A 24814-nucleotide genomic window follows, 5' to 3' on the forward strand; every position below is an offset into this window, starting at 1 on the left:
CACTTAGCAGAACGTCCACAAGGTTCATCCGTGTTGTAGCATATTGGAGAATTCCCTTCCTTGTTAAAGCTGAATAATGTTCCATTGTATGATTGTACCACATTTTGTGTATCCATTCATCCACCGATGGTCTTGTGTTGCTTCCATGTTTTAGCCATTGTGAATAATGCTGATATGAACATGGGTATACAAATATCTCTTTGAGACCCTGCTTTCAGGTTTTTGGTTACACCTAGAAGCTGAGTTACTGAATCATATGGTAATTCTATTTTTAATTTTTTTAAGGAGACACCATACTGTTTCCCACAGCAGCTGTCCCATTTTACATTCGCACCAGCAGTGCAGAGTTCTAATTTCTCCACATCCTTGTCAACACTCACTGTTTGTTTTTAATGATTTGAGTCGTCTCACTTTTTTTTTTCTCTTAGTCTGTCTAGCTAAAGGTCTGCCAATTTTGTTGATGTTTTTGAAGAACCAACTTTTGGTTTTACTGAATTTCTTTGTTGTTTTCTGTTCTCTATGTTATTTAACTCTGCCCTAATCTTTATTATTTGCTGGCTTTGGGTTTAGTTTGTTGTTCTTTTTCTGGTTCCTTAAATTGTTACATTAGGCTGTTGATTTGAGCTCTTTCTTGTTTTTTAATGTAAGCATTTATAGTTATAGATTTCCCCCTTAGCACCACTTTTGCTGTGTCCTGTACATTTTGGTATGTTGTGTTTTTGTTTTCATCTGTTTTTAAGTGTTTTCTGATTTCCTTTGTAATTTCTTCTTTGATCCACTGGCTGTTTAAAATTGTGTTAATTTCCACAGTTTGATGTATTTTCCAGTTTGCCTTTGTTATTGATTTCTAACTTTATCCTGGTCAGAGAAGATACTTTTCAAAATCCATTGACACTTAATTTTGTTGCCTAATATGTGGCCTATCTAGAAAATGTCCCATGTGCACTTGAGAAGAATGTGTCTGTTGTTGTTCGGTGGGGTGTTCTGTATATATCTGTTAGATCTAGTTTATTGTGTACACGGACAATTAAGTTTGCGAACTTGTTGCAGCGATGTTGCTAACCTTTTTTTTTAATATCAGAAGGATTATTCATTATGAATTTGTACCAACTGGACAAACAGTTAACCAAGTTTACTATTTGGAAGTGCTGAAAAGTCTGTGTGAAAAAGTTAGACGACCTGAACTTTTTGCCAACAATTCATGGCTCTTGCATCACGACAATGCACCAGCTCACACGGCACTGCCTGTGAGGGAGTTTTTAGCCAGTAAACAAATAACTGTATTGGAACACCCTCCCTACTCACCTGATCTGGCCCCCAATCACTTCTTTCTTTACCCGAAGATAAAGGAAATATTGAAAGGAAGACATTTTGATGACATTCAGGATATCAAGGGTAATACGATTACAGCTCTGATAGTCATTCCAGAAAAAGAGTTCCAAAATCGCTTTGAAGGGTGGACTAGGTGCTGGCATCGGTGCATAACTTCCCAAGGGGAGTACTTCAAAGTTGACTGCGGTGATAGTCATCAGTGAGGTATGGAGCACTTTTTCTAGGATGAGTTCGCAAACTTAATTGTCTGACCTCATAGTTTAAGTTCTCTATTTCCTTACTTCTGTCTGGTTGTTCTGTCCATTATTGTGAGTGGGGTTTGAACTCTCCAACCATTGTAGAACTGTCTATTTTCCCCTTCAATTCTGTCAGTTTTTGCTTCAGATATTTTGATGGTCTGTCTTTAGGTATGTAAATATTCATAATTATTATATCTTCTTGCTGTATTGAACCTTTTATGAATATATAATGTTCTTTTTATTCGCTGGTAACCTTTTTTGATTTAAAGTCTATTTTGTCTGATATCATAATAGCCACTGCTGCTCTTTTTTAGTTACTGTTTGCATGGAATTTTTTTTCCATTCGTTTTCACCCTGATTTTGTCTTTGAATCTCAAGTGAGTCTCTTATAGGCAGCTATGGTTGGGTCACATGTTTTAACATCCATTCTGCCAATCTCCATCTTTTGATTAGAGAGCTTAATCCATTTACATTTAAAGTAGTTATTGATAAGAAGGGACTTACTTCTGCAGTTGTGTTTTCTGTATGCGTTACAGGTTTCTTGCCCCTCATTTTTTGTACTACTGTCTTTTGTGTGTAGTTGATTTTTTGTATGAAATGTTTAAATTCGTTTCTCATTCCTTTCGTGTATAGTCTGCAGCCAGTTTTGCGTTCACATCCTAAAGTTATAACACTGCTACAGTATTACATTTAACATCCTAAAGTTATAACACTAATTTGAATTTATACTGGCTTAACTTCAATAACGTACAAAAACTTTGTTCCTTTCCAGCTCTGTCTCCATCCCTTTTGGTTGTTGATGTCACAAAATTACATCATTATAGAATGTATGTGCTAAAACATAAACTAACAATTTTTTTTAAATGTGTTAGTCTCTTAAGTTATTGTAGGAAACAAGATTTGGACTTATAAGCCAAAATTATAATAATACTAATTTTACACCAAAAATGTCTTTCTTTAAATATATTAATTTTTTAAATCATGTGGAAAACAAACATGTAGTCACAAAGTACAAAAATGTTGTTACAATATTAGCTTTTATTTATTTGTTTTTTATTTTTTATTTTATTGGGGAACAGTGTGTTTTTCCAAGACCCATCAGCTCCAAGTCGAGTAGTTGTTTCAATCTAGTTGTGGAGGGTGCAGCTCAGTGGCCCGTGTGGGGATCAAACCAGCAACCTTGGTGTTATGAGCACTGCGCTCTAACCAACTGAGCCAACCGGCTGCCCTAATATTAGCTTTTATAATTGCCCCTTTATTTACCTTCTTTGAGACCTTTATTTCTCCATATGATTTTGAGTTACTGTCTAGTGTCCTTTGTTTCACCTTGCAGGACTCCCGTAAGCATTTCTTGCAGGGCAGGGCTAATGCTGGGCTATGTGTTCCCTCAGCTTTTGCTTATCTGGGAATGTCTTGATTTCTTCCTCACTCCCCTAGCCCCGCTTTTTTTTTTCCCCCTTTTTCTTTCTATTTTTAAAAGATTTTATTGGGGAACAATGTTGGGGAATTGGGGAAGGGGAACAGCCAAGTTGTTGTCCTTCCATCTTAGCTGTGGAGGGCGCAGCTAGCTCAGTGCCAAGTTCAGTCGCCATCCGGGCTGCAAGTTGGCAGCTCGCAGCCACTCAGCTCAAGGTGCCGTGTTCAATCTTAGTTGCAGGTGGGCATAGCCCACCATCCCATGCAGGAGTCGAACCGGCAATCTTGTTGTTAGGAGCACATGCTCTCACCAGCTGTGCCATCCTGCCACCTGTTGGCAGCTCAGCGGCAGCTCAGCTCGAGCACAGCTCACTGGCTCATGTGGGAATCGAACTGGCGACCCTGTTGCTCAGAGCTCGTGCTCTTAACCAAGTGAGCCACTCGGCCGGCCGTCTCCCTCACTTTTGAAGGACAGTTTTGCCTGATGTAGGACTCTTGGCTGACAGTTTTTTCCTTCAAGCACTTTGAGTATATCTGTCTGTTGCCTCTGGCTTCCAAAGTTCTGATGAGTTAGTCTGCTCTGATCTTATTGAGGACTCCTCACTTGTGACTATTTCTTTCTTTCTTGTTACTTTCAAGAGTCTCTCTTTGTCTTTTGGAAATTTGATGATAATAGAGAGTGTCTCGGTGTGAGCCTCAGTGGATTCTTACTTGCAATCCATTGAGCTTCTTTGATGTTTATATTCATGTCTTTTATGTCATGAGTTTTCTATCATATGAATTTGTTTCTTCATTTTCCTGTTGGTGGACTTTTCCAGTTAATGAGTAAAGCCGCTCTAAACATTCTTGGGCAAGTCTTTTTGTGCACATGTATTTTCATTTCTCTCTGGTAAATGCCCTGAGCGAACTGCTGGGTCACAGGTAGATGTAGGCTGTCTCTCTGAGAAGTGCCAGCTTTCCAAAGGAGTTAAACCAGCGCTGCTGGAGAGTCACAGCTGCCTCCATCCCTCCCGGCTTTTGGTTTTGTCCATCTTTTCCATGTTAGCCATCCTGGTGGGTGTGAATGTGAATGCGTGTTAATTTGCATTCCCCGATGGTCCAGACTCGCTCGCTGTCCACATTTGCCCCGTTTTCTTTATTCGCACCCCTTGCTCGTGTGTCCTCCCTCTCTCCTTTCCTGTGTTGTGTGTAGATTCACACACACATTCTGAACGAGGAAGGAAAATAAATTGCAGACATCATGGCCCCTGACCCCTCAATGCTCAGTGTATATTTTTCAAGAAAAAGGACGTTCCCTTGTGTAACCACAGGACAGTGATCAACCTCGGTTCATTCAGCTTGGAATCAGTACCTCAGCCCCCCTCCGTACTCCAGTCCTGCCCGTCGATCCAGCCTGTCCTGTCTGGCATTTCTGTCCTGTGTGGTGCCCAGCACAGGGTCACACGTCACATCCGGTTCTGTCTCTGGTCCTCTCTAGTCTGCAACTGCCCCTCAGTCTTTCTTTGTCTTTTGTGCTTTGATTTTTTCAATAGTATCATCTGCCTCCTTTAAAAAATGCTTTGAAGGGAATGCTCCTTATTTTGGTTTGCTGACGTTTCTTCCCGATGGAGTCCGGTTGTGCATCCCTGGCCAGAACACTAAGTGAGGTCGTGTCCCGTGAGGGTCTCGTGCCTGGAGGTGTGCGGCCTCCATCTGCGCCTCTTTGCCTTACTAACTTTATCATCTGCTCAGGTGTTGTGTGACGTCACCACTCTGGAGTTAGTAGCTTCCTGCCTGTAACTGATAAACGGTGCATGGGCAGGCCCTCTAAGCCATGCATTTGTCTCCTCCCCGTCTGGATGTCCCCTGGCATCCATGAAGGGTGACCTCCAACCCCAGCACTCCCTCCACGCGGCATTCTGCGTCCAGGGCCCGCCCTCCTCCCCTGTGGCCGGACGGACTGACTGATTCTGCCATTGAGCCCATGCTGGCATGGACTCCCGGGTCCCTATTTTAAAATTACTGCCCTTGTTATTTTGGTGCTTAAATTGTCCCAGATTTGGCCAAAGGCCCTTCAGGTGACATCCTCCATCTTGTGTGGTTTTTGAGCATTTTCTTACTTTCTGGCCTAACAAGAAGCTCCAGGCTCATCTTTGTTCCAGCCCTGGAACCAGCCTTTTTCTAAATCAGCTTTTTATTTTAGACAATTTCTACACTTACATAAAAACCGTGAAGCTAGTACAGCTATACCCACACCCATTTCCCCTAGCAGTAACCTCATTAGTATGGCACATTTGTCATGACTAATGAACCAATATTGATATATTATTACTAACTGAAATCCGTACTTTATTCAAATTTCCTTACCTAATGTCCTTTTCTGTTCGGGGAACCCATCAGGATGCCACATTACGTTTAGTCGTCATGTCTCCTTAGGCTCCTCTGGGCTGTGACAGTTTCTCAGACTTTCCTTGTTTTTGATGAGCCTGGTTCTTCTTGAAGGGAGGAGGCGGGAGGTGTTAGAATCCAGACCCAGGCGCTAGGTCTGTCTAAGCCCTTCAGTGGCCAGAGCCGGGAAATGTTACATATGGAAACGCACACCACATATATGCGCGCGCGCGCGCACACACACACACACACACACACCCCCCACCCCTCCGGGTGCACACGGCTCAGGAGTGGAGTCCTCATGATCCTTCCATCCTAGCCCGGGCTGGCAGACTCCCTGTGCCTCACCGTCCACGTTTGTACATCTCTCCTTCCGCAGAGAGAACCTTGGCACCCGGCCCCATCAGCACAAGCTCTCGTTTTCCCAGCCCTAGAGCACATCTCAAATAATGTCAGAATTGCTGCATCCCTACCGCGACGAAGAACAAACCTGCCAAAGAGTTCGGGACTCGTTTGCGGCCATGACCGAAGGGAACCGTTAGGGAGGGTTTTCCTGCGTCTCCTGGCTTTGCCCCTTCAGCGCGCTTACACGGTGCATTTCTGCTTGAGTTCAGTGTTATAGTTATTTCCCCTCCCCATCCCTAGTGATATTTTATCTTTTGAATAGATAGAACACTAATCTGCTTTTCAAAGTCAGAGTTCTTCCAAAAGCTGATCTCAGCAAAGTATCGCGCCCTCCGTGTCCCTTCCGCTGTCCCAGGCCTGGGTGGGAACCAGCACTCGCTCCCAGCCCACCCTTCCTGCTTGCGTTTGGGACGATGAACAGATGTGTGTGTTTTCTTAGTTCCCCTTCAGTGCCTGAAGGGAGCAGATGACACAGTGGCATTTTTGTACTCTGTTTTTTCTCACGTTCACGTCTCAGCAGTCGGACCTGCCTGTCTGCAGGGCGCCCCCCATTCCTTTCCCAGCTGCGCGATCTTGTGCGTGAGCACGTTTGTATTGTGGGAGGTGAAACTTCAGGATGAGTCCCTGGACGTGGGTGTGCTGGAAGGAAGGGTGGATAAAAACATCGTTTAGTTAGATGTTGTCTGATTTCCCCAGAGGGGCTGTGTCGTATTTTATTCCCACTGGCAGCGTGTGACGGGCCAGCTCCCCCCTCCTGCTCGCTGATAGTCTGCGTTGTCAAGCTTTTGAACTCTGCTCGTCTGAAGGGTGAGAGGTGGTGTCGCAGTGTAGTTTTCATTTGCATTTCTCTGATTATAAGAAGTTGAACATCTTTCATGTTTGTGAGGTATTTGGCCGTCTTTCTACAGAGTTTTGCCTTTTTCATCACATGTTAAGTTTTTGTACATTAAGGGTATTTGCTCTTTATCTGTGTGTACTGCAGCTGTTTTCTCCCAGTGTTGTCATTTTATTCCCTGCTCCCCGCTTTTTGGGCCACCTGTTTTAGCTCCGGCTGCTGTAACAAAATACCATGTACCAGGTAACTTAGCAACAGACATTGATTTCTTACTGTTCTGGAGGTTGGGAAGTCCAAAATGAGGGTGCCACAGGTTTGATTAATGGTGAGGACCCTCTTTCTGGCTTGTAGACGCCGCCATCTGGCCGGGTCCTCACATGGCCCTTCCTTGGTGTGTGTGTGGAGAGAGGGAAATCTCTCTCTCTTCCTTTACTGACCAGGTCACTAATCCCATCGTGGGGCCTCAGCCTCAGGACTTCATCTAACCCTAACCCCTCCCAGAGGCCCCACCTTCAAGTACCATGGCATTGGGGGAGTTAGGGCTTCCACATAAGAATTTGGGGGGGACTGAAACATTCAGTTTATAGCCTCATGGAAACTTGAAAACATTTTGTAATGTGGTCAGAGGTATCAGTCTTGTCTTTTGTTGAGTGTGGGCTTTGAGTCGTGGTTAAAAAGCCGTGAATAGTTTCATCTTGTATGTTCAGGTCTCTCGTTTGTCGTGTGAGGAAGGGATCTAATTTTGTGCCTTTCCAGTGGCCGTCCAGCTGTCCCCGTCCCACTCAGCAGAGCGCCCTCCTGTGCCACAGCGATTTAAGATGCCTCTTCAGCACACACTAGGTCTCTGTTTACAGCTGTGTCTGTTTCTAGCCCTTGATTCTCTTCGTGGGCCGCTCTGTTTGTCCCCATGCCAGGAGCACAGTTTCATTCTGGAGGCCCTGTAGCCTGCGGACCACCCAGCAGAGCTGGAGCCCCCTCAGAGCCCCCCGTTCCTGCTTGTGGAGCCCTCCTTACCCGCCTGGATTTCCAGTGTCAGCCGGTCGAGCTCTGGAAAGAGAGCTTATTGGCATTTTTATTGTGAGTGCATTGAATTTATAAGTTAATTTAGAGAGATTTGACATCTTAAGGATGTTGTTATGTCCTAACCAAGAAGAAGAGATGTCTTTCTGTTTGTTCCAATCTATTTTTGTGTCTTCCAAGAGTGATGTCCTTTTATATTTTTGAAATGTAGATTTTAAACAGTTGGACAGTTCTCATTAAGTTTATTCATAGATATTTAATTTTTGTGCTGCTATTATAAATAGGATTTTCTTTTCCATTATATCTTCTAACTTAATATTGTAGGTTTGTTTTTTTTTGTGTGCAGATAGTCATTTAAAAAAATTTTAAACGGCACTTTGTATAGCTCTTATCATATGCCACACACTGGTTTTTAAATTAAGCTTTATTTTAAGGTAATTACAGGTTCACATGCAGTTATGAGAAACAAGCAGAGAGGTCCCATCTGGGTGCCCTTTACTGGCTGTCCCCAGAGATAGCACTGTTTTTGATGAGCAAAAGGTCCTGATTTTGAGTCCAGCTGGTTGACTTCTTCTGTTACATCTGCTGCCTTTGAGTCCTCTCCATGACCTCTGCCTGACTCCTCCCCCTGTGTCTTTGTCTATAGTTCGCCTCTGTCCTGTGCTGCAGGAATTCTCAGTGCCGTGGAGGTCAGGGGGCTGTGGCTTTGGATGGCTTCAGGTTTACTGCTCCCCCAGGGTGGTGACTCCCAATGAGAGAGCTGCCTTCTCCTAAGACCCCTAGGGATGCCCTCATGGCAAGACTAGGACTGGCCTCACTGTGCATCCCTGTCCTGGATTGGTCACTGTTCCGGGGCATGGAATTTCCCATGGAGTGGGGGGCAGGGCCCATAGGAAAGGATCCCAGGCCGCCAAGCCTGAGTGCTGCGGGCAAGGGCTCTGTAGGACCCACTCGCAGATGGGGGAGGCAGAACCAGGCAGGGGGCAGGCTCTCCAGAGGAAGCAGATGCAAAGGCCCTGGGGTGCTCAGACACTGGCTGCTGGGCTCCAGGCTCCGTCTCCAAAGGGTGGGAAGCCACACGGCTGTCCACTTCACTGGTCACAGCTCCAAACTCATGAGAGTTTCACGGCTGCTTCTTTCAATCATTGTCAAGTTGACACCTTTTTTGCAAAGAGGGCTGAAGTGTTATGAACCGTTTAGCCAGTATGAAGAGTTATGCTGGGTTACAGAAGTTTCTTAAACCATCCTCCCTTTGTTTTTCGTTGCTTGTGTATATGTTTAAAAATAATTACTGTGTAGAATGAGATGAAAATATTGCCCGTCGGATGATTACGTTGCTTGTAAATGACACTGCACATTCTGTGTCATTGATGGCATGTGAAATGACTTTAATTATATGTTGTTAGGTTTCCTTTTTCACTGTGAGTGTGCATGAGTCAAATTAGCCTGCAGCAGCCACCGAGACTGCTGTGTGTCTAATTTGGAAAAGGTGTTGGCAGATACTGGATTCATTTCGGGAAGGAATGACTTCGGGCTGATGATCTCTGGTTCCTGGGCCTCCACTTTGCCCCGTGGTGTCACCAGGTCCCTGGGTGCCCCTTGCTTTCCTAACTCTTCGCCTCGGCAGGGTTCAGGTAGTTCCCCTCAGTGGCCAAGAACCCAGTGTCCTTTAAGGAGAAGCCAGGGAACAAGCCATTGGAAGAGACCCTGCCCCTTGCCCGTGTGCCGTGTCCAGTTCTGAGTCCCCAGAGCCGCTGGCTGTGCGTGTGCCGGCCCGGGGCACTGGGGGTGGACACCCGTCCCTCCAGAGGGTGTTCCATGGTCTGTACCGTCTGGCTTGGGCCTCAGGCCACCCACCACATTTGGCTGCCCCTCAGTGGTCGGCATTCTCCGGCCGTGGTGAGGGTCATGTGAACGGTGCACGGAAAGGACACGCCTGCACCATGTGAACGCGGGTCACGCCTGTGCCTGGCCCGGGGCCCCCGGCTGCCTTCTCCAGGTGCCTGCCCCTCCCTGCGCCTCCCTCATCAGTACTGTGCTTACCTCACTTTCTCTCTCTCCCTTTTCATGTCTGTTAGCTTCTTCTTTTCTCTGTGATCTGTGCGATATTGGGAACATTTGGAGCTGTTTCAACACTACCGTTTGGCTTTTTTTCCCAGTTGTGTTCAGCCAAGTGCCCCAGTGTGGTTGTCCCTATTGAGGGTTTGTCCTTTGGGCCCAGCTCTGTCGTGGTGGTGACCTCAGCAGGCGCCACTGTCTCCTCTGCAGTGTGTTTCTGGGCCTCGGGGCTGCAGGGCCCAGAGTGGTTGTGGATTGGGCTCAGGCGACCGGCGTGGGGACCTGGGCAGGAGGAAGAAGGTCTCACTGCAAATCTAAAGAAAACCAATCCCGTGAAATAACATAAAGTTTTTACCTGCCCCTAAGTGACTTTCGCGTTGGACTGAGGACAGCTGCCAAGGGGACCTCATCTGCATCCTGGGGCTGCCGGAACAAATTGCCATGAATTGTGGGGCTTAAAACAACAGACTTTTATCCTTTCACAGCTCTGGAGGTCACAGCTCCAAATCGTTCTGCTGGGCAGGGCTGTGCTCCCTCCAGAGGCTCTAGGGAAGGACCCTCCTGCCTCCTCCAGGTTTTGGGGGGCTGCTGGCATCCCTGGGCTTGTGGCCGCGTCGCCCCAGCCACTGCCTGCGTCTGCACATGGCGTTCCCTCTGTGCGTCTCCCTCTGTCTCGGTCCTGCTCTTACAAGGACACTTGTCGTTGGATTTAGGGCCACCCTGGGTAATTAGATGTCCTCATCTCACAGTTCTTACGACTAATTCAGTTCTGTCTGCATGGACCCTTATCCAAACGAGCCCACAGTCTCAGAGTCCAGGGATTAGGCCGTGGACGTGTCATTTTGGGGCCACCGTTCAGCACACCACAGGGACCCTGGATTGTAGCACTCCCAGGGGTCAGGTGTCTGTTTTCTGTTTGTGCTTTGCCTGGTGGATGTCGCGTGGCACTTCTGTTCCGTGACAAACCTGGCTCCTAATCCAGCTGTAGGCCTTTGGCCTTTGTATGTTGGTTGGTATTATAATGAAAAGCCTAAATGGGAACAAGTCCATGTATTTTTGTTTCCTTTTCAGTTTGCATAAAAAGCAAGCCTAGTTTGGCAGGTTAAGGCGTTATAAAGCCCCCAGATCTGGTCTCAGCCACTGGAATTCACTGGTAGGAGGTCCTTTGTCCCGTTGACCAATAATAGCTCTTGGCCTCCCTGATGCTGGATGCAGCTGCCCTTCTCCTTGGAGCCGGGGGACGGGCTGCTCAGGGAGGTTCTTGCCTGCAGGTGTCACCCTGGCTGCTTGGGAGAGGATGCCGGTGAACAAACGGCAGCGGAGTTGCCACAGGCCCTAATTGTCCCGCTGAAGCCTTTGTGGAGGTGTGATCAATAACCCACTAACTATCTCTTCTTGTTGGGCTGTGAAAAACAAAAGGGAGGGCAAGTGGGTAGTGTGTAACTGATAGGTATTTCATACAGGAGAGAGCCGTATTGATTGAGAACTAAAAACCACGAGGAACTGTGAAATTGGAAAATTAGGTATCAGAATTGCCTAATTTGAAAAATTAAACCAGAAGGATTACACAAACAGCATGGACTCTTGGATGCGTATTTTATTTCGTTTTGATCCTGTAATAACCTTCTGGATTTTATAGATGAGTGTTTATAAAGCAGTCCAGTGATATATTACTGAATCCTTATAGTTTCTTTAGCAGCCAGTTTTCCTACTGCATTTATAATACTTTTATTTTTTAAAAGCAGTGGATTTAGAATCACCTCTTCCCTGGTACACTGTGGTGCCGAGTGCCGTTCATACAGCTGTCAGCCACTGGAGGGCAAAGGCTGACGCCGTCTTTGTCTCTGGCAGACTCTCAAAGTCACGTGCTGGGGGCTCAGAGTCACGTGCCGGGGGCTTGTACTTCGCCGACTTTTTGCTTGTCCTTCCAGGACGTGGCTCTTTTCCTCATGGAATTGACAGGGACCCAAATCTCTGCTCACCCCGTGACGGGGCAGAATGTGGCCCCAGCCTCACCTGTGATCTGAACTTTGGCTCCGGTAAAGGATCCGCGGGTGGCCTGAGGTCTAGTTACGACAGGGACTCGGGGAGGAGAGATTAATTCAAACCACATGCTGATTCTGGGTGTTTCCCCACGTGGATGTAAAGGCTGTAACAGGTCGGGACGTCACCCAGCAAGGAACGGCCCGAGAAGACTGGCCTGGGTGAAGCAGGTGTTTCCTTTCCTGTATTGGGACCCACTCACGCTCACGTGTGACCATGAGCTGTCTGTGTCGGAGCCCAGCCAGAGTCCTCTGTGCATGTGGCGACCTGCCTTGGACCCGAGTGCAGTCAAGTGCTGACTGTGACAATGGCATGGTGGTTCCCGTGTCCAGCCAGATCGACAGATATGTCGACTGCCCGGCCACACTGCTGGAGCCATGCCACCCTGTGGCTCCCGACGCAGCTGGAATCAGGGTTCCCCTGGCCCCCCCTCCCTTGGGGCTGTGCTCTTCACCCTCACAGGCAGGGCGAGGGCCTCCACTCCTCTCCAAGGGTGCCAGGCCCTCCTGGCAGCCCATCCACCCTCCCTGTGACCACGGCCTGCACTTAGTAGGGCTGCCTGGGTACACGCGGCCAGTGGTCAAGAGGGACGGAAGGCCCTTGCTCCCTCTGCTGCCCAGAGACAGTGGCGATGCACCCCGTTCTGTTGCTTTCCTCATCTCAGTGGGGGCAGGTGGCCCCCTGATCCCCGTGAAGAGAGCGTTAGGAAGTGAGACGCTGTGCTCATGGTCTATTTGGGCACCTCCCCCTTTCCATGGGGTTTCTCCTCCCATGTCACCCCCATGGTTCAGAATCCTCCATCTGGGGGTAGGGGCTGGGCCGGTGGGGGCTCCGATGGGGAGGCTGGCTGCCTTGTGCCCTGCGCCTGCAGCGTGATGCTGTTTCCTGATTTTGTAAAACAGAAGTGATGGTTGCTGCCTAGCCGCCCTGCTCTCCAGTTACACGTCACCATGTTAATCCCGACTGGGTGGGTTTTGTGATTCCTCACGTACCGCTGTGCTTTGTTTCCCTTCTAGGCAGCTCCCGTTCCCTCCTCGTCCAGCCTGGCGTGTATGCACATGGTTCGCTGGGCTGTTTGGAACCCCTCGCTGGAAGCCAGCTCCGGGAAGGTGATGTTACCTCTGCAGGGTGGGATCCGGCCCAACCCCTCACACTGTCTGGTCTATAAGGTACCCCCAGCCAGCATGAGCTCCAAAGAGGTAAATTGTTAATACTTCGTAAGTATGATTCTTGTACCGTGAGTGTCTGGCAGATTCATACGCTTTAGAAAAGTTCATACATTTTTACCAGTTAACGGATGTTTGCAGATGTCTCATGAGCAGAATTCATTCGTGTCATGGATCTGTCCTTAAAAAATGTGTGCTTGCTGAGTCATACATTTATCTGGGACCTCTCTGAGGCCGGCTTTATCTCGGGTCTTACAACACCCCTGTTCCCATGTCAGTCTCTGGGTGACCTGCAGGGCCTGTGACTCTTACGTGTGCACACTTAGCAGTGAGATCCACTTCTGTGCTGTGTGTGCCTTTTAAACAAGGGCTCTAGAAACGTTTGGTACACTGGAGGATGGGCCTCGTGTGGCCTGAGTGCTCTGGCGGGGGTCAGGCGGTCAGCTCCAGCCTGACTCGTCTTTGTGACTTGTCACTCATGCCCGCTGGACCTGGGCTCTCTCCAGCTGTGTGCGGAGAGGTGGGGCCACAGCAGGATTTAAAAAAAACCCCACTTTTGAAATGACACTTTCTCTGAACCTCTGTTCAGAAAGCAAAGAAAGGTGGAGCAGGGCCAGCTGAAGTATTGGTGGCCTCGCAGCATGGGAAGCGGTGACCCAGGGTGCCACAGACACTGCGTGACACCAGCACCCTGCTGTTGCCTGTAGCCCCCCGGTGTGTCTAATGAGTCGGGCAGAGTTTCTGTCTGGGTACGTGGTTTGATTCTTCTGCTTCCATTCCTGAAATGTGCCCGGCCTATCCCAGCAGGCGAACGGGAACCTGTTAGGACTCACTTGTCTCATTTTTCTCAGGCAAAGCAACCATACCTGGTATTTCAGCATGTCATCTGTGTGCTGACTCTAGCGACAAACATTGTTTTCCCGTGTTGTTATTTATGATCTGGACAATGCGTTGGGGACCTGAATAAGGGAGCAGCTGATGGTGCAGCTTTTCTTGTTATGAGGAATGTCTCGTTGTGGGACCACATTTCGCTGCCTTCCCCCAGGGTCTAGTTAGAGCCTTTGTTATAAAATTGCCATTAGAAAGCCTACAGCCATTGCCAGCCTCTCATTCATTCTCTCTCTGTCCATATATGTACATATCTAAATAAGTATTCTATTTAATTTTAGCCTTCGCAGGCCACTACATTTCATTCATTTTTTTTTTTTAGGTGTGTAAATGATATTGGGGCATAAGCTTTGGAAGGTTTGATTACCTTAAGGACACAAGGACATCAAACAAGGAATATCACTTCTATAATCAGAGTTTCTCACTGTCAGCACTGTTGACATTTTGGGCCAGAAAGCCCTTGGCTGTGGGGCTGTCCTGGGCATGGAGGTCAGCCGCAGCCCTGGGCTTACCCGCTAGATGCCAACAGCAATCCCCCCCCCGCCTCCCCCCCCACACACACGTGCAGGGAGCATGGCAGGGAAGGGTGGAGTGGCAGCTTGTCCCAAGGAAAACTCACTTCCCAAGTGTCCAGCCTCNCCACCAGTTGTGAGAGATCAGAATATCTGCAGACATTGCCAAATGTCTCCTGGGGGGCAAAAGTGCCCCTAGCTGCTGACCACTATCCTACACAGAGATCATGAATAAAGCTGGTCACACACTTGAGTCACTTTCCACACTCTAAAAGCACTCGTTTGCTCCTCTTGTACTTCCTACCTTATATAACAGTGCCAGCATCTACCAAGTCCGACGGGTTGGAAACCGAGGTGTGCTTATTCTGTGTCTCTGCCCAAGTTAATTCTCTATCTTATTCATTCATTCAGTGAATTTTTATTGAGCACCTACGCGTACTCTAGAAAAAATGTCCCTGATCTCATGGAACTTACAGTTGAGTGGGAGTGGCAGATATTCATCAAAGTAAAGTATAAATATTATAAACAGACCAAATTTTTGGCTAAGTAAATCCCATAAGTTTTGGCTAAGTAAATTTTGGGGTTTGTGTTATGATTATTTCCGTATTATTTACTGTGAAGGTAAGTAGTATATTATGATTATGTTTGCTTTCTTAAACAACTCCTGAGCAAATAGTTGTCTTTTAAAAAATATTCCATCTCTAGAGGCAGCCACTTTCAACACTTAGCTGTGAGTTACTGTATTTACGTTGCTTCCTAAATATTGTGCTTTACTGCTATTTCTTAGTTTATCAATTTTCAACATTACATATTGACTTCCAATAGTGATAGATGGGTTCTTTAGCTCTTCTGTACACTCCTGCACGTCTTTAAAAAAACACTCCTCCCTGCACTGCTTGGCCTTGGATTCAGGCACCATCTCCGGAAGCGTGCAGCACGGTAGGGTCTGGCTGGAGGCTTGGGAAGGGGCCCCGGGACCTGGAAAGGACCAGGGAGGTTGTGGAGCTTGGAAAGGAATCCCATCAAGTTGTTTTAGAAATTCCGGGTTAGCCCCCATCTGCACCTCTACCCCTGAATCTCACCCTAAACTGCATATCAAAGGCTTAGAGAACGGAACTCTGGGATCGACTGCCACCCAGTCCCAGAGTGGCCCCCTGGGTGGGTCACATGCAGGAGAAATCTGAAATTCATTGCACAGGCTTTGAAAATGGAACTGACGTTGAAACCATAGCCCACAGAAGGCTGATTGGAAACTGTGGCCTGAACCCAGTTGGGTTGGTTCCTGAGTAAACAAAATGTCAACATCCTTCATGGGATTCAAATATGACTCAGAGTCTCATAATATTCAGAATGTCCGTGATACAATATAAAGTTAATTGACATACAAAGAACCAGGAAAATCTCAGCTTGCATGGAAAGGACAACACTGAGATGTCGCAAATGTTAGAATTTTCAGACAAAGACTTCCAAGCAGGCGTATAAAAATGCTCCACTACGTAAGAGGGACACTTTTGAAACAAATGGAAAGATAGAACATCTCAGCAAAGATATAGAAGATAAAGAAGAGCAGATTGGGCTGGCCGAGTGGCTCAGTTGTTTAAGAGCTCGCTCAAGGGTTTGAGCTCTGAGCAACAGCGGTTCAAGACCCAGCCCGAGCTGAGCAGCCGCTGAGCTGCCAACAGGTAGCAGGATGGCTCAGCTTAAAAAAAAGAACAGCTGATTGAAACTTTAGAACTGAAAAATACAATTGCCAAAATAAAAAAATTCACTAAATGGGGTCAATATCAAAATGGTGATGACAGAAGAAAGAGTCAGTGAACTTGAAGATAAATTAATAGAATTTATCCATTCTGAACCACAGAGAGAAACATGGGTGGGAGACAATGGACAAAGCCTTGGGGACCTATGGGACAGTACACAGGCTAACACCTGTGTTACCAAAGTCCCAGTAGAGGAGAAAGAGTATAGTGAAGAAAAAATATTTGAACAAATAATGGCTGAAAACTTCCCAAGTTTGGCAAAAGACAGAAACCTACAGATTAAAGAGGTTCAGTGACCCTAGTGATAAATAAAGTAATTTATTCACATGATAATCAAACTGCTGTAAAATAAATACAAAGAAAAAGAATTGAAAACAGCCATAGAAAAATGATGCATTACTTACGGAGAAACAGTATCTGTGACTGTGGATTCCTCAGCAGGAACCATGGAGGCCAGAAGGAAATGGAGCAGCATTTGAAAAGCAGCAGCAGAAAGACTCTAGAACTCAGTATTCTGTATCCAGAAGGTAAAACAAAGGCATTTTCAGATGAATTGGCAGTAGACATGCTCTAAAAGAATTGTTAAAGGAGTTTTTTCAGATAGAAGAGCAATGATACCAGATGGAAACTTGGTATATTAGGAATGACGAAAGAGCAACAGAAATGATAAATTTAATACAGTATTCTCCTCCTCTTGAGTTCTTTAAAATATGTTCGATGGTTGAAGCAAAAATTATAAATGATAGGATTGGTAAGGTATTAAGGTAGAATAGGTAACATAAAGGAGAGAGTAAAGAGACCTATATGGTGATAAGGTTTCTACATCCCACTTGAAGTAATAAAATATCATTTCTGAGCAGACTGTGAAAAGTCAAATACATATGGTAATCCAGAGCAATCACTAAAAATACAATACAAAGAGGTAGTGAAAAACCTGATAGAGAAAATGGAATAATTGAAAAGAAGGCAGGAAAGGGGAAACAGGAATGAAAAACAAAAGGAACAAATAATAATAAAATGATAGTCCTGAATCTAAACATACTAATAATTACATAAAATGTAAATAGTCTAAACACACCAATTTAAAGACAGAAATGGTCATATTGCATTTAAAAAAAAAATCAAGATCCAAACAAATGCTGTCTCTGAGGAACTCACTTCGGATCTAATGACGCAGCTAGGTTAAAAGTGGAAGAATGCAAACATTCCATGGAAACACTAATAGGAAGAAAACTGGGGTGGCCATACTAACACCGGACAAAATAGACATCGGAGCAAAGGACATTTCCAGGAGTTAAGAGGATATTACGTATGACAAAAGAGTCAGTTCACCAAGAAGACATATAACCTTAAAAGGGTGTGCATCTAAGATCGACAGAGCTTCAAAGCACACAAAGCAGAAGCTGCTGGAGCTGAAGGAGACAGACAGAGTCACAGTGGTAGCCTGAGGCTTCTGTAGCCCTCTTGGGGGAAACTGTGTTACACACGGATAGAAAATTACTGAGGACCTGGAAGAGCTGAACGTCGTCACGGACCATCTGGATCTAAATGACATTTATAAAACACTCCACCCACCGACAGCAGAAAACACATTCTTTTCAAGTGCACATGGAACATTCACCAAAATAGACCATATCCTGGGTCACAGAACAAACTTTGACAATTTTAAAAGAATTGAAATTATACAAGGTGTGTTCTGTGGTCATAATGGAATTCAAGTAGAAATCAGTAACAAAGATACCATAAAAATTACAAGCATTTGGAAAAGAAACAATACATTCCCAGGTAATCCACAGTCAAAGCAGAAACCTAAAGGAAGAAATAGATGATATTTTGAGCTGAACAAAAATGAAAATACAACTTACCAGAATTTGTAGGAAGTAGCTAAAATGTGCTTACGTGGAATTTATAGCATTAAGTGCTTATATTACAACAGAAAGTTCTCAAATCAATAATCTAATCTTCCGCCTTTATAAACTGGGAAAAGGAGAGCAAAATAAACCTAAAGCGAGCTGAAGAAAGTCAATAACAAAGATAAAAGCAGAAACCAGTGAAATTGAAAACAGAAAAACAGTAGAGAAAAAAATGGAGAAAACCATGAAACCAAAAACCGATTCTCTGAAAAGATCAATAAAATTGATAAACCTCTAGCAAGATGGAAAAAGAGAGGACTCAATTACTAATATGAAATGAAAGAGGGGATGTCACTATAGACCATGCAGGTATTAAACGGATACTAAGGGGATACTGTGAGCAGCTCTGTGCCCATAAGTTTGACAATTTAGATGAAATGGATCAATTCATCCTAAACAACAAACTATCCAAAGCCACCCAAGCTAAAGTAGATAACCTGAGTAGTCCTATAATTATTATAGAAATTGAATTCATAGTTAAAAAACTTTTGAAAAAGAAATATCCACGCCTATTCATTATGAATTCTAAACATTTAAAGAAGAAATAATACCAATTTTATATAATCTCTTCCAGAAATAGAAGAGATAGGAACAATTCCCAATTCATATAATGAGGCCTGTGTTACCCCAGTATCAGAACCAGAAAAAGAAAACTGTGGACACATATTCCTCATGAACACAGATGAAAAATACTCAACAAAATATTAGCAAATTAAACCAACAACATGGAAAAAAATAATACAGCATGACCACGTGGGGGTTTATCCCAGGAATGCAAGGCTATTTTCTTTTTGAAAATAAATGTAATTCACCATAGTAACAGCCTATGGAAGGAAAACCATATGATGATGGCAGTAGATGCAGAAAAAGCATTTGACAAAATTTAACATCCACTTATGATAAAAACTGAGCAAGTCAGGAGTAGAAGAGCATTTCCTCAATCTGATCAAGGGCATCCACAAAACCCCGTTAGTTAGCATCATACTGAATGGGGAAGGATTGAATGCTTTCCCCCCCCAAGATCAGGAACGAGTAAAGGATGTCCACTCCTAGCATTCAGAATCTCATTCATCATTGTGCTGGAAGCTCTAGCCAGTGCAATAAGGCGAGAAAACAAAATAGAAGACGTACGGGCTGGAAAGGAAGAAACAAAGCTGTCCCTATTTGCAAACAACATGGTTGTCTATGTAGAAAATTGCAAGGGAGCTACAAAAAAACTCTTATTTAGGGTTTATCGAGATTGCAGGATACAACAGGAGGTCAAATATGAAAAAAATCGATTATATTTCTGTATAGTAGCGATGAAAAGTTAGAAAGCAAAATTTAAAAAACCTTTGTTATTTACAAAGGCCTCCCCTCAACGAAATAAGTCTAATGAAATATGTACAGATCTGGACAATGATAACTGTAAAACATTCCTTTAGCTCCATGTCATTTGTGCTCATTGTGGTTTCTCTTCGGTGAAATCAAAGAAGACCGAAAGAAGTAGAGCAACATACATCTTTATGGATTGGGAGACTCAATAAAGACAGAAATTCTCTCCTAGTTGATCAATAGATAATGCAATTTCAATCAAAACCCCAGCAGGATTTTTTTTTTGTACGTATAGATAAGCTGATTCTAAAACTTATATAGGAAGGGAAAAGAATTAGAAGAGTCAAAACGATTTTGAAAAGAACACTAAAATTGGAGGAATCATACTGCACCAATTCAAGTTACAGTAAAGCTGTGACAATCAATATAAAGTGCTATGGGTAGAGGAATGGCACATAGATTAATGGAACAGAATAGAGTCCGGAAGTAAATCACAGCTTGGCAGTTTCCTATAAAATGAAATATATACGTACTGTATAACGCAGCAGCAATACTATTCTTAGGGAAATGAAACTTTGAGAAATGAAAACTTACACTCCTACAGAAATATATTCACCAGTGTTTATGGCAGCTCTCTTTATAATAGCAGGAGCTGGAAACAGCCCAGATGTTCTTAAATGGATAGATGGATAAATAAACTGCAGGACATTAAAAGTAGAATACTACTTGGCAATAAAAAGGAATGAACGATTGTTATGTACTGTGACCTGGATCAATCTCATCAGCAGTGAGATGAGTGAAGGAAGCCAGTCTCAGAAGACACTTACGTACTGTACCATTCCATGTATATGACGTTCTCGAAAACACCAGACTGTAGGATGGAGCTCAGCTCAGTGATTGCACAAGGGGCCGTGTGAGGGAGTGTTTTGGGGGTGGAGCTGTTCCATGCCCTGAGTGAGGTGGTTACTGTTCACCAGAATTTAAAAAGTCAGTTTCACATAGGTTAATGAAAGAAAGCACACTCAAACCTGGAGAAACCGTGTGATTCCTTCTTGCATAAGGGCTGTTCTCTGATGTGGTCTTCTGGGGTTTTAATGCCACAGCCAGCTGTTTTCTGCTCAGAAAATTACTTGTGGCTTCAGAAATCCCTGACTTGACGTAGATGTTCGGGGCTGGGTGCATTGTTCCTGGACAAATTCTGGTGAAAGGATCCTGATGAGGGAGCGTGGCCCTCACTGCGCTCGCTGTCGTCCATTGCAGGTGAAGCAGGTGGAGTCGGGGACAGTCCAGTTCCAGTACTCATTGAGCCCCGAAGGGCACCTGGACACACCCACAGGGCACGGCAGCAGCCCCAAGGCAGAGCGGCGGCCCTCCAGGAAGCCACCCACGTCTCCTTCAAGTAAGTGTTTGCAGAAAGCTGACTTTCGAGTGCACAGCATGACTTCCGTCTGTTCCCAGGGAAAGTACTTAGTCCACACAGCAACATTGATCACGGAGTCGACACAGATTGCTTGAGTTTGAATCACTTGGTTGAGTGTTTGCTTGCTGTGGGGGCGGAGCATTGGATGGTGCGAAGCAGGGCCCAGCAGGTGCCAGCTGGGCCTCAGCTACCCCTCAGCCCAGGTCCTTGCAGCTCCCTGACTAAAGGCCCGTGGAAGGTTTGTGGGTGACACCTAGAGTGCCCTTCATATGGCTGTCCTGCAAACACGGGGCTCGGGAATTAGAGATTGGCCGAAAGCCACAGACTGCCAGCTCTATTTTGCGTGACTAATGTAGCCATGAGTTTGTTGTTTTTAAAAAACGCTTTCCACTCCCTTGAAGCCCTGTCCAAGAGTGGGGAGTCTGACCTCAGGGTGTGGCTTTAAGAAAAGGAGCGGGGTTATCAGCGGAGCGATGTCCCTCCCGTGGGTGCGGATGGGTCCACGTGCGTGTAGGGGGCTAAGGACCGATTGCAGCCTCAGCTTCGTGTTGGGCTGGCTCAGCACCTGCCGTGGCCAGTACCTTGTGTCTGGGGCTCCCTCGTTTGTGCCTAAGGACCACCAAGCCCGCATCCTCATTGAGAATTCCACCCGTGGCGAAAAGAGGCGCGGAAGTGAGAAGGGAGTGTTGGAGAAGTTCACGAGTGAGCATGGAACCCCCGACTCTTAAGCTTCTAGAGCTCTCGCCAGCTGAAAGGATGTTCTAGATCACAGTGGTTAGACTCTTAGAAAGGTAGAAAGATAGGGAATGCAGAAATGTGTAAGCCAGTAGAGGGGAGCTCCGTGTTCGTTCCCCCTCCTGGTGGCTTTCCCCTGACATGATGCTGGGTCTCCAGGGAAGGCTCGCCTGTCTCTCTCGGCTGCCGGTCCTGCTGGGCAGGGACACCAGTGAGTGTCCTTTGGGAGTGATTTTTTTTTTTTTGAGTTGAGATGGTAGTTTCTGGAAACTGGTCTTGTTGCATTTAATTTTTCAGTTGGTGGAAGCTGCACACTTGATATCTAAAAACATTCAGGTACCAAAACTTAATGGTCTTTTCAGAAAGCCAGGGCATTCCATGGTTTGAATTGTTTTGTTCTTTCAGTTTTTGCATTTTGTGCTTACCAGCCTGTTCTCAGGATTGCTGCTTACCACCGATGTGTACATTAAAAAACATCTTACGTAAGTGGGACTGAAATATACAGCAGTGCTTGTCCTTGAGAAATTGCCAGAATATCTGCCAGAATCCCTTGCGGTGGTGGGTAGTAGGCATGCATTTTCCTGTCAGTTTAGAATAAATTTCCAATTTTATTTGATAAAGTTGAATGCATTGATGGCACAGAATGAATAGTTTAAAAAATACCAAACCAAGGGCCAAGTTTATTTCTAACCCATTCCCTGTTTTAAATCTGGTGTCTTTCCTTCTTTGACATCTTTGACATGTATTTACATTTAAAAAATAGAACAAATATCAACCTCTAGGAAACATAAATGTGAAAGAAGGATAGTGTCCTAGATTATAAAAATAGATATATTTTGTGATTTAAAATGAACAGGATTACTCTGGTTTTTGATTAAGTTACTTAAAAGGACAGCAGTGAAATGTGATAAACATAGTTTACCTGTGTCTGTGGAAATAGACCCCTTTCTTAGAGAAGGAACCTATGTAGCTAGCTCTAAGGGAAAAATATAATTACCTTTACTGGAAAGGAATCTTCAAATGTTTGATTTATGATGTAGTTACGGCACTGGACACGAGTATCTAGTTATGTCTGTAAACCTTCTAATCACAGTAATTATAAACTCTGATGGGATGACCCCGTCATGGCTTCTTTTGTCCTGGATCAGCCGCGGTGTGGTCTGTGGGCTTTTGCTTTCCTGGTTGTCCCGTCTGTTTCCATGAGGGGATTTGCCTCTGTTTCCCAGAACTGTCCTTTAACTCATTTTTTTGCTTGGGGTTCATTGAGCAGAATTGTTGGATCTCTGGGTTTATGATTTCCATCACAGTTGAAAACATTTGGATCCTTATTGCTTCAAACATTTCCTTCCGTCTCCCTGCCTCTCTTCTCTTCTGGGGCCCCGAGTTACACACGTGCCAGTTGCCCCACGGCTCACCCTTGCTCTGTTCACCTCTCGTTAGATAGACGGTTTCATTTTAGGTAGTTGCTGCTGCTGTGTCTTCAGGTTCACTCACCTTGTCTGCCATCAGTCCCACCTGGTGAAATTTTCATCTCAGATACTGCAGTTTTCATCTGCACAAGTGCTGTCTGGGTCTTTTGTATATTTTCCACGTCTGGACTCAGCATATTCAATGTTTTCTCTAATGCTGAGCATAGGAAATACAGTTGCAACTATTACAGGATCCTTGTCTGCTAGTCCTAGTACCTCTGTCAGTTCTGGGTCAGTTTTGATTGATGGAGTTTTGTCCTAATTCAGGTTGTATTTTCCTGCTTCTTTGCATGCCTGGTAATTTTTTATTGGATTCCAGGTATTGTGAACTTCCTCCTACTGGGTGCTGAGTATTTTGGTGTGTGATAAACACTCTGGAGCTTTGGGAAGTTTGATCCTTTCAGGCCTTGCCCTTGAGATTTGTTAGATGGGACCGGAAGTGCCTTCAGTCTAGGCCTGATTAGTCCCCGTGATGTGACAAGACTCTGAATTCTCTGCCCGATGGTCCTTGAAGTATGAGGTTTACCAGTTGGCTGATTCCTAGTCCCACGTGAGCACCAAGTACTGTTCAGGTGGCTCTTTCCCGGCCTTGGGTGGTCTCCTGATCAGTAACCTGCTGAATCCTGGAGGGAACTCAGTGACAGGAGGGTTCTCTCTGTGCCCCTCATCCTGCCTGGCGCCTGGCCCTGCAAATTCCAGCTTCCTTGGTCTCCTTGGGCTCTCGGCTCTGTCTTCTGAAATCAGGGTTTGCCGTGCTCTGTCTGGGTCTCCCCGCCCTGCACCATGACCTGCAGACTCAAGAAACACCGTTAGCTGGGGCAGTTGCCGGGCTCACCTCTCTTGTTTGCTCAGGATTGCTCTTTGTTGCCTGAGTGCCAGTGTCTTGGAAACCATTGCTATATATGTTTTTTCAGTTTTAAAAAAATTTATTCCAGATGGGAGGATAAATCCGGGGACTGTTAGCCCGTCTTGGCCAGACACAGAAGGCTTAGCAACTGTTAATGGCTCCCAGGCTGCTGAAATCACCGACCCCCAGGGCTGGCGGTCCAGTGGTCTGGAACCTTTTCCCAGCCGCCCTGTGCTGCTGCGATCACACTAACCGTGCCGTGTGTGCTCATGACCTGGACTCCTGGCCCATGCGCTCTGCCTGGACTGTGTCTCCATCGGGCTTCCTTTTAAGATATCCTTTTGTTTTAATTAAACAACTACATAGTCCAGAATAGCTGAGACAATTTTGAAGAAGAGGCTTTATCTTTCTTGATTTGTAAAGTTCCCATGAAGTCATAGTAACTAGAACAGCATGGTATTGGTGCAAAGATAGCGTGTATTACTTTCCTGTTATTGTGGTAATAACCACAGATTATGTGGCTTAAAACATCATGAACTTACTGTCATATAGTTCTGGAGGTCAGAAGTCCAAAATGATCTTAGGGGCTAAAATCCAGGTGTGGGCAGGGCTGGCTGGAACCTGTTTCCTTGCCTTTTCCAGCTGCTCGAGGCCACCTGCATCCTTGGCCCCTTCTTCTGTCTCCAGAGCGCAGGGTAGTGTTTCCAAATCTCTCTCTGGCTCTGAGTGCCCTGCCTCCCTTTCACTTATGAGGACTGCTGTGATCGCGTTGGGCCGCCCAGGCCGCCCAGGACATCTCCCCACTTGCCTTGGATGTGGATGTTTCGGGTGGGAGCATAACTTTGCCTCCTACAAGGAGTGAGGGTGGCCCATCCATTAGCAGGCTGTCCATATGCAAAATGAGACCCTAATTTCACAGAGAGAAGAATGATTTTAGAAAGAGCTGCCCCAAATCAATAAGGACTAATGAACAACAGGGAAGAAAAATGGGCAGGATGCCCAATAAACATATGAAAAGGTGCTCGGTTTCACTAGTAATCAGAGAAATGCAAAATAAAATGAGAAATCATTTCAT

At 45.5% G+C, this 24814-nt stretch overlaps 1 protein-coding gene across 1 annotated transcript in view; it reads left to right on the forward strand.

Moving 5' to 3' along the window:
• Nucleotides 1-24814, forward strand: part of NPHP4 (nephrocystin 4) — a 109142-nt gene that overhangs the window by 36756 nt on the left and 47572 nt on the right. Inside the window, exons 11-12 of the mRNA XM_019660363.1 lie at nucleotides 12732-12914; nucleotides 20529-20667. Coding sequence (XP_019515908.1) covers nucleotides 12732-12914; nucleotides 20529-20667 — 322 coding nt within the window. The remainder of the gene's footprint in view (nucleotides 1-12731; nucleotides 12915-20528; nucleotides 20668-24814) is intronic.

Source organism: Hipposideros armiger, unplaced genomic scaffold, assembly GCF_001890085.2.
Source record: "Hipposideros armiger isolate ML-2016 unplaced genomic scaffold, ASM189008v1 scaffold_316, whole genome shotgun sequence".
Lineage (NCBI taxonomy): Eukaryota > Metazoa > Chordata > Mammalia > Chiroptera > Hipposideridae > Hipposideros > Hipposideros armiger.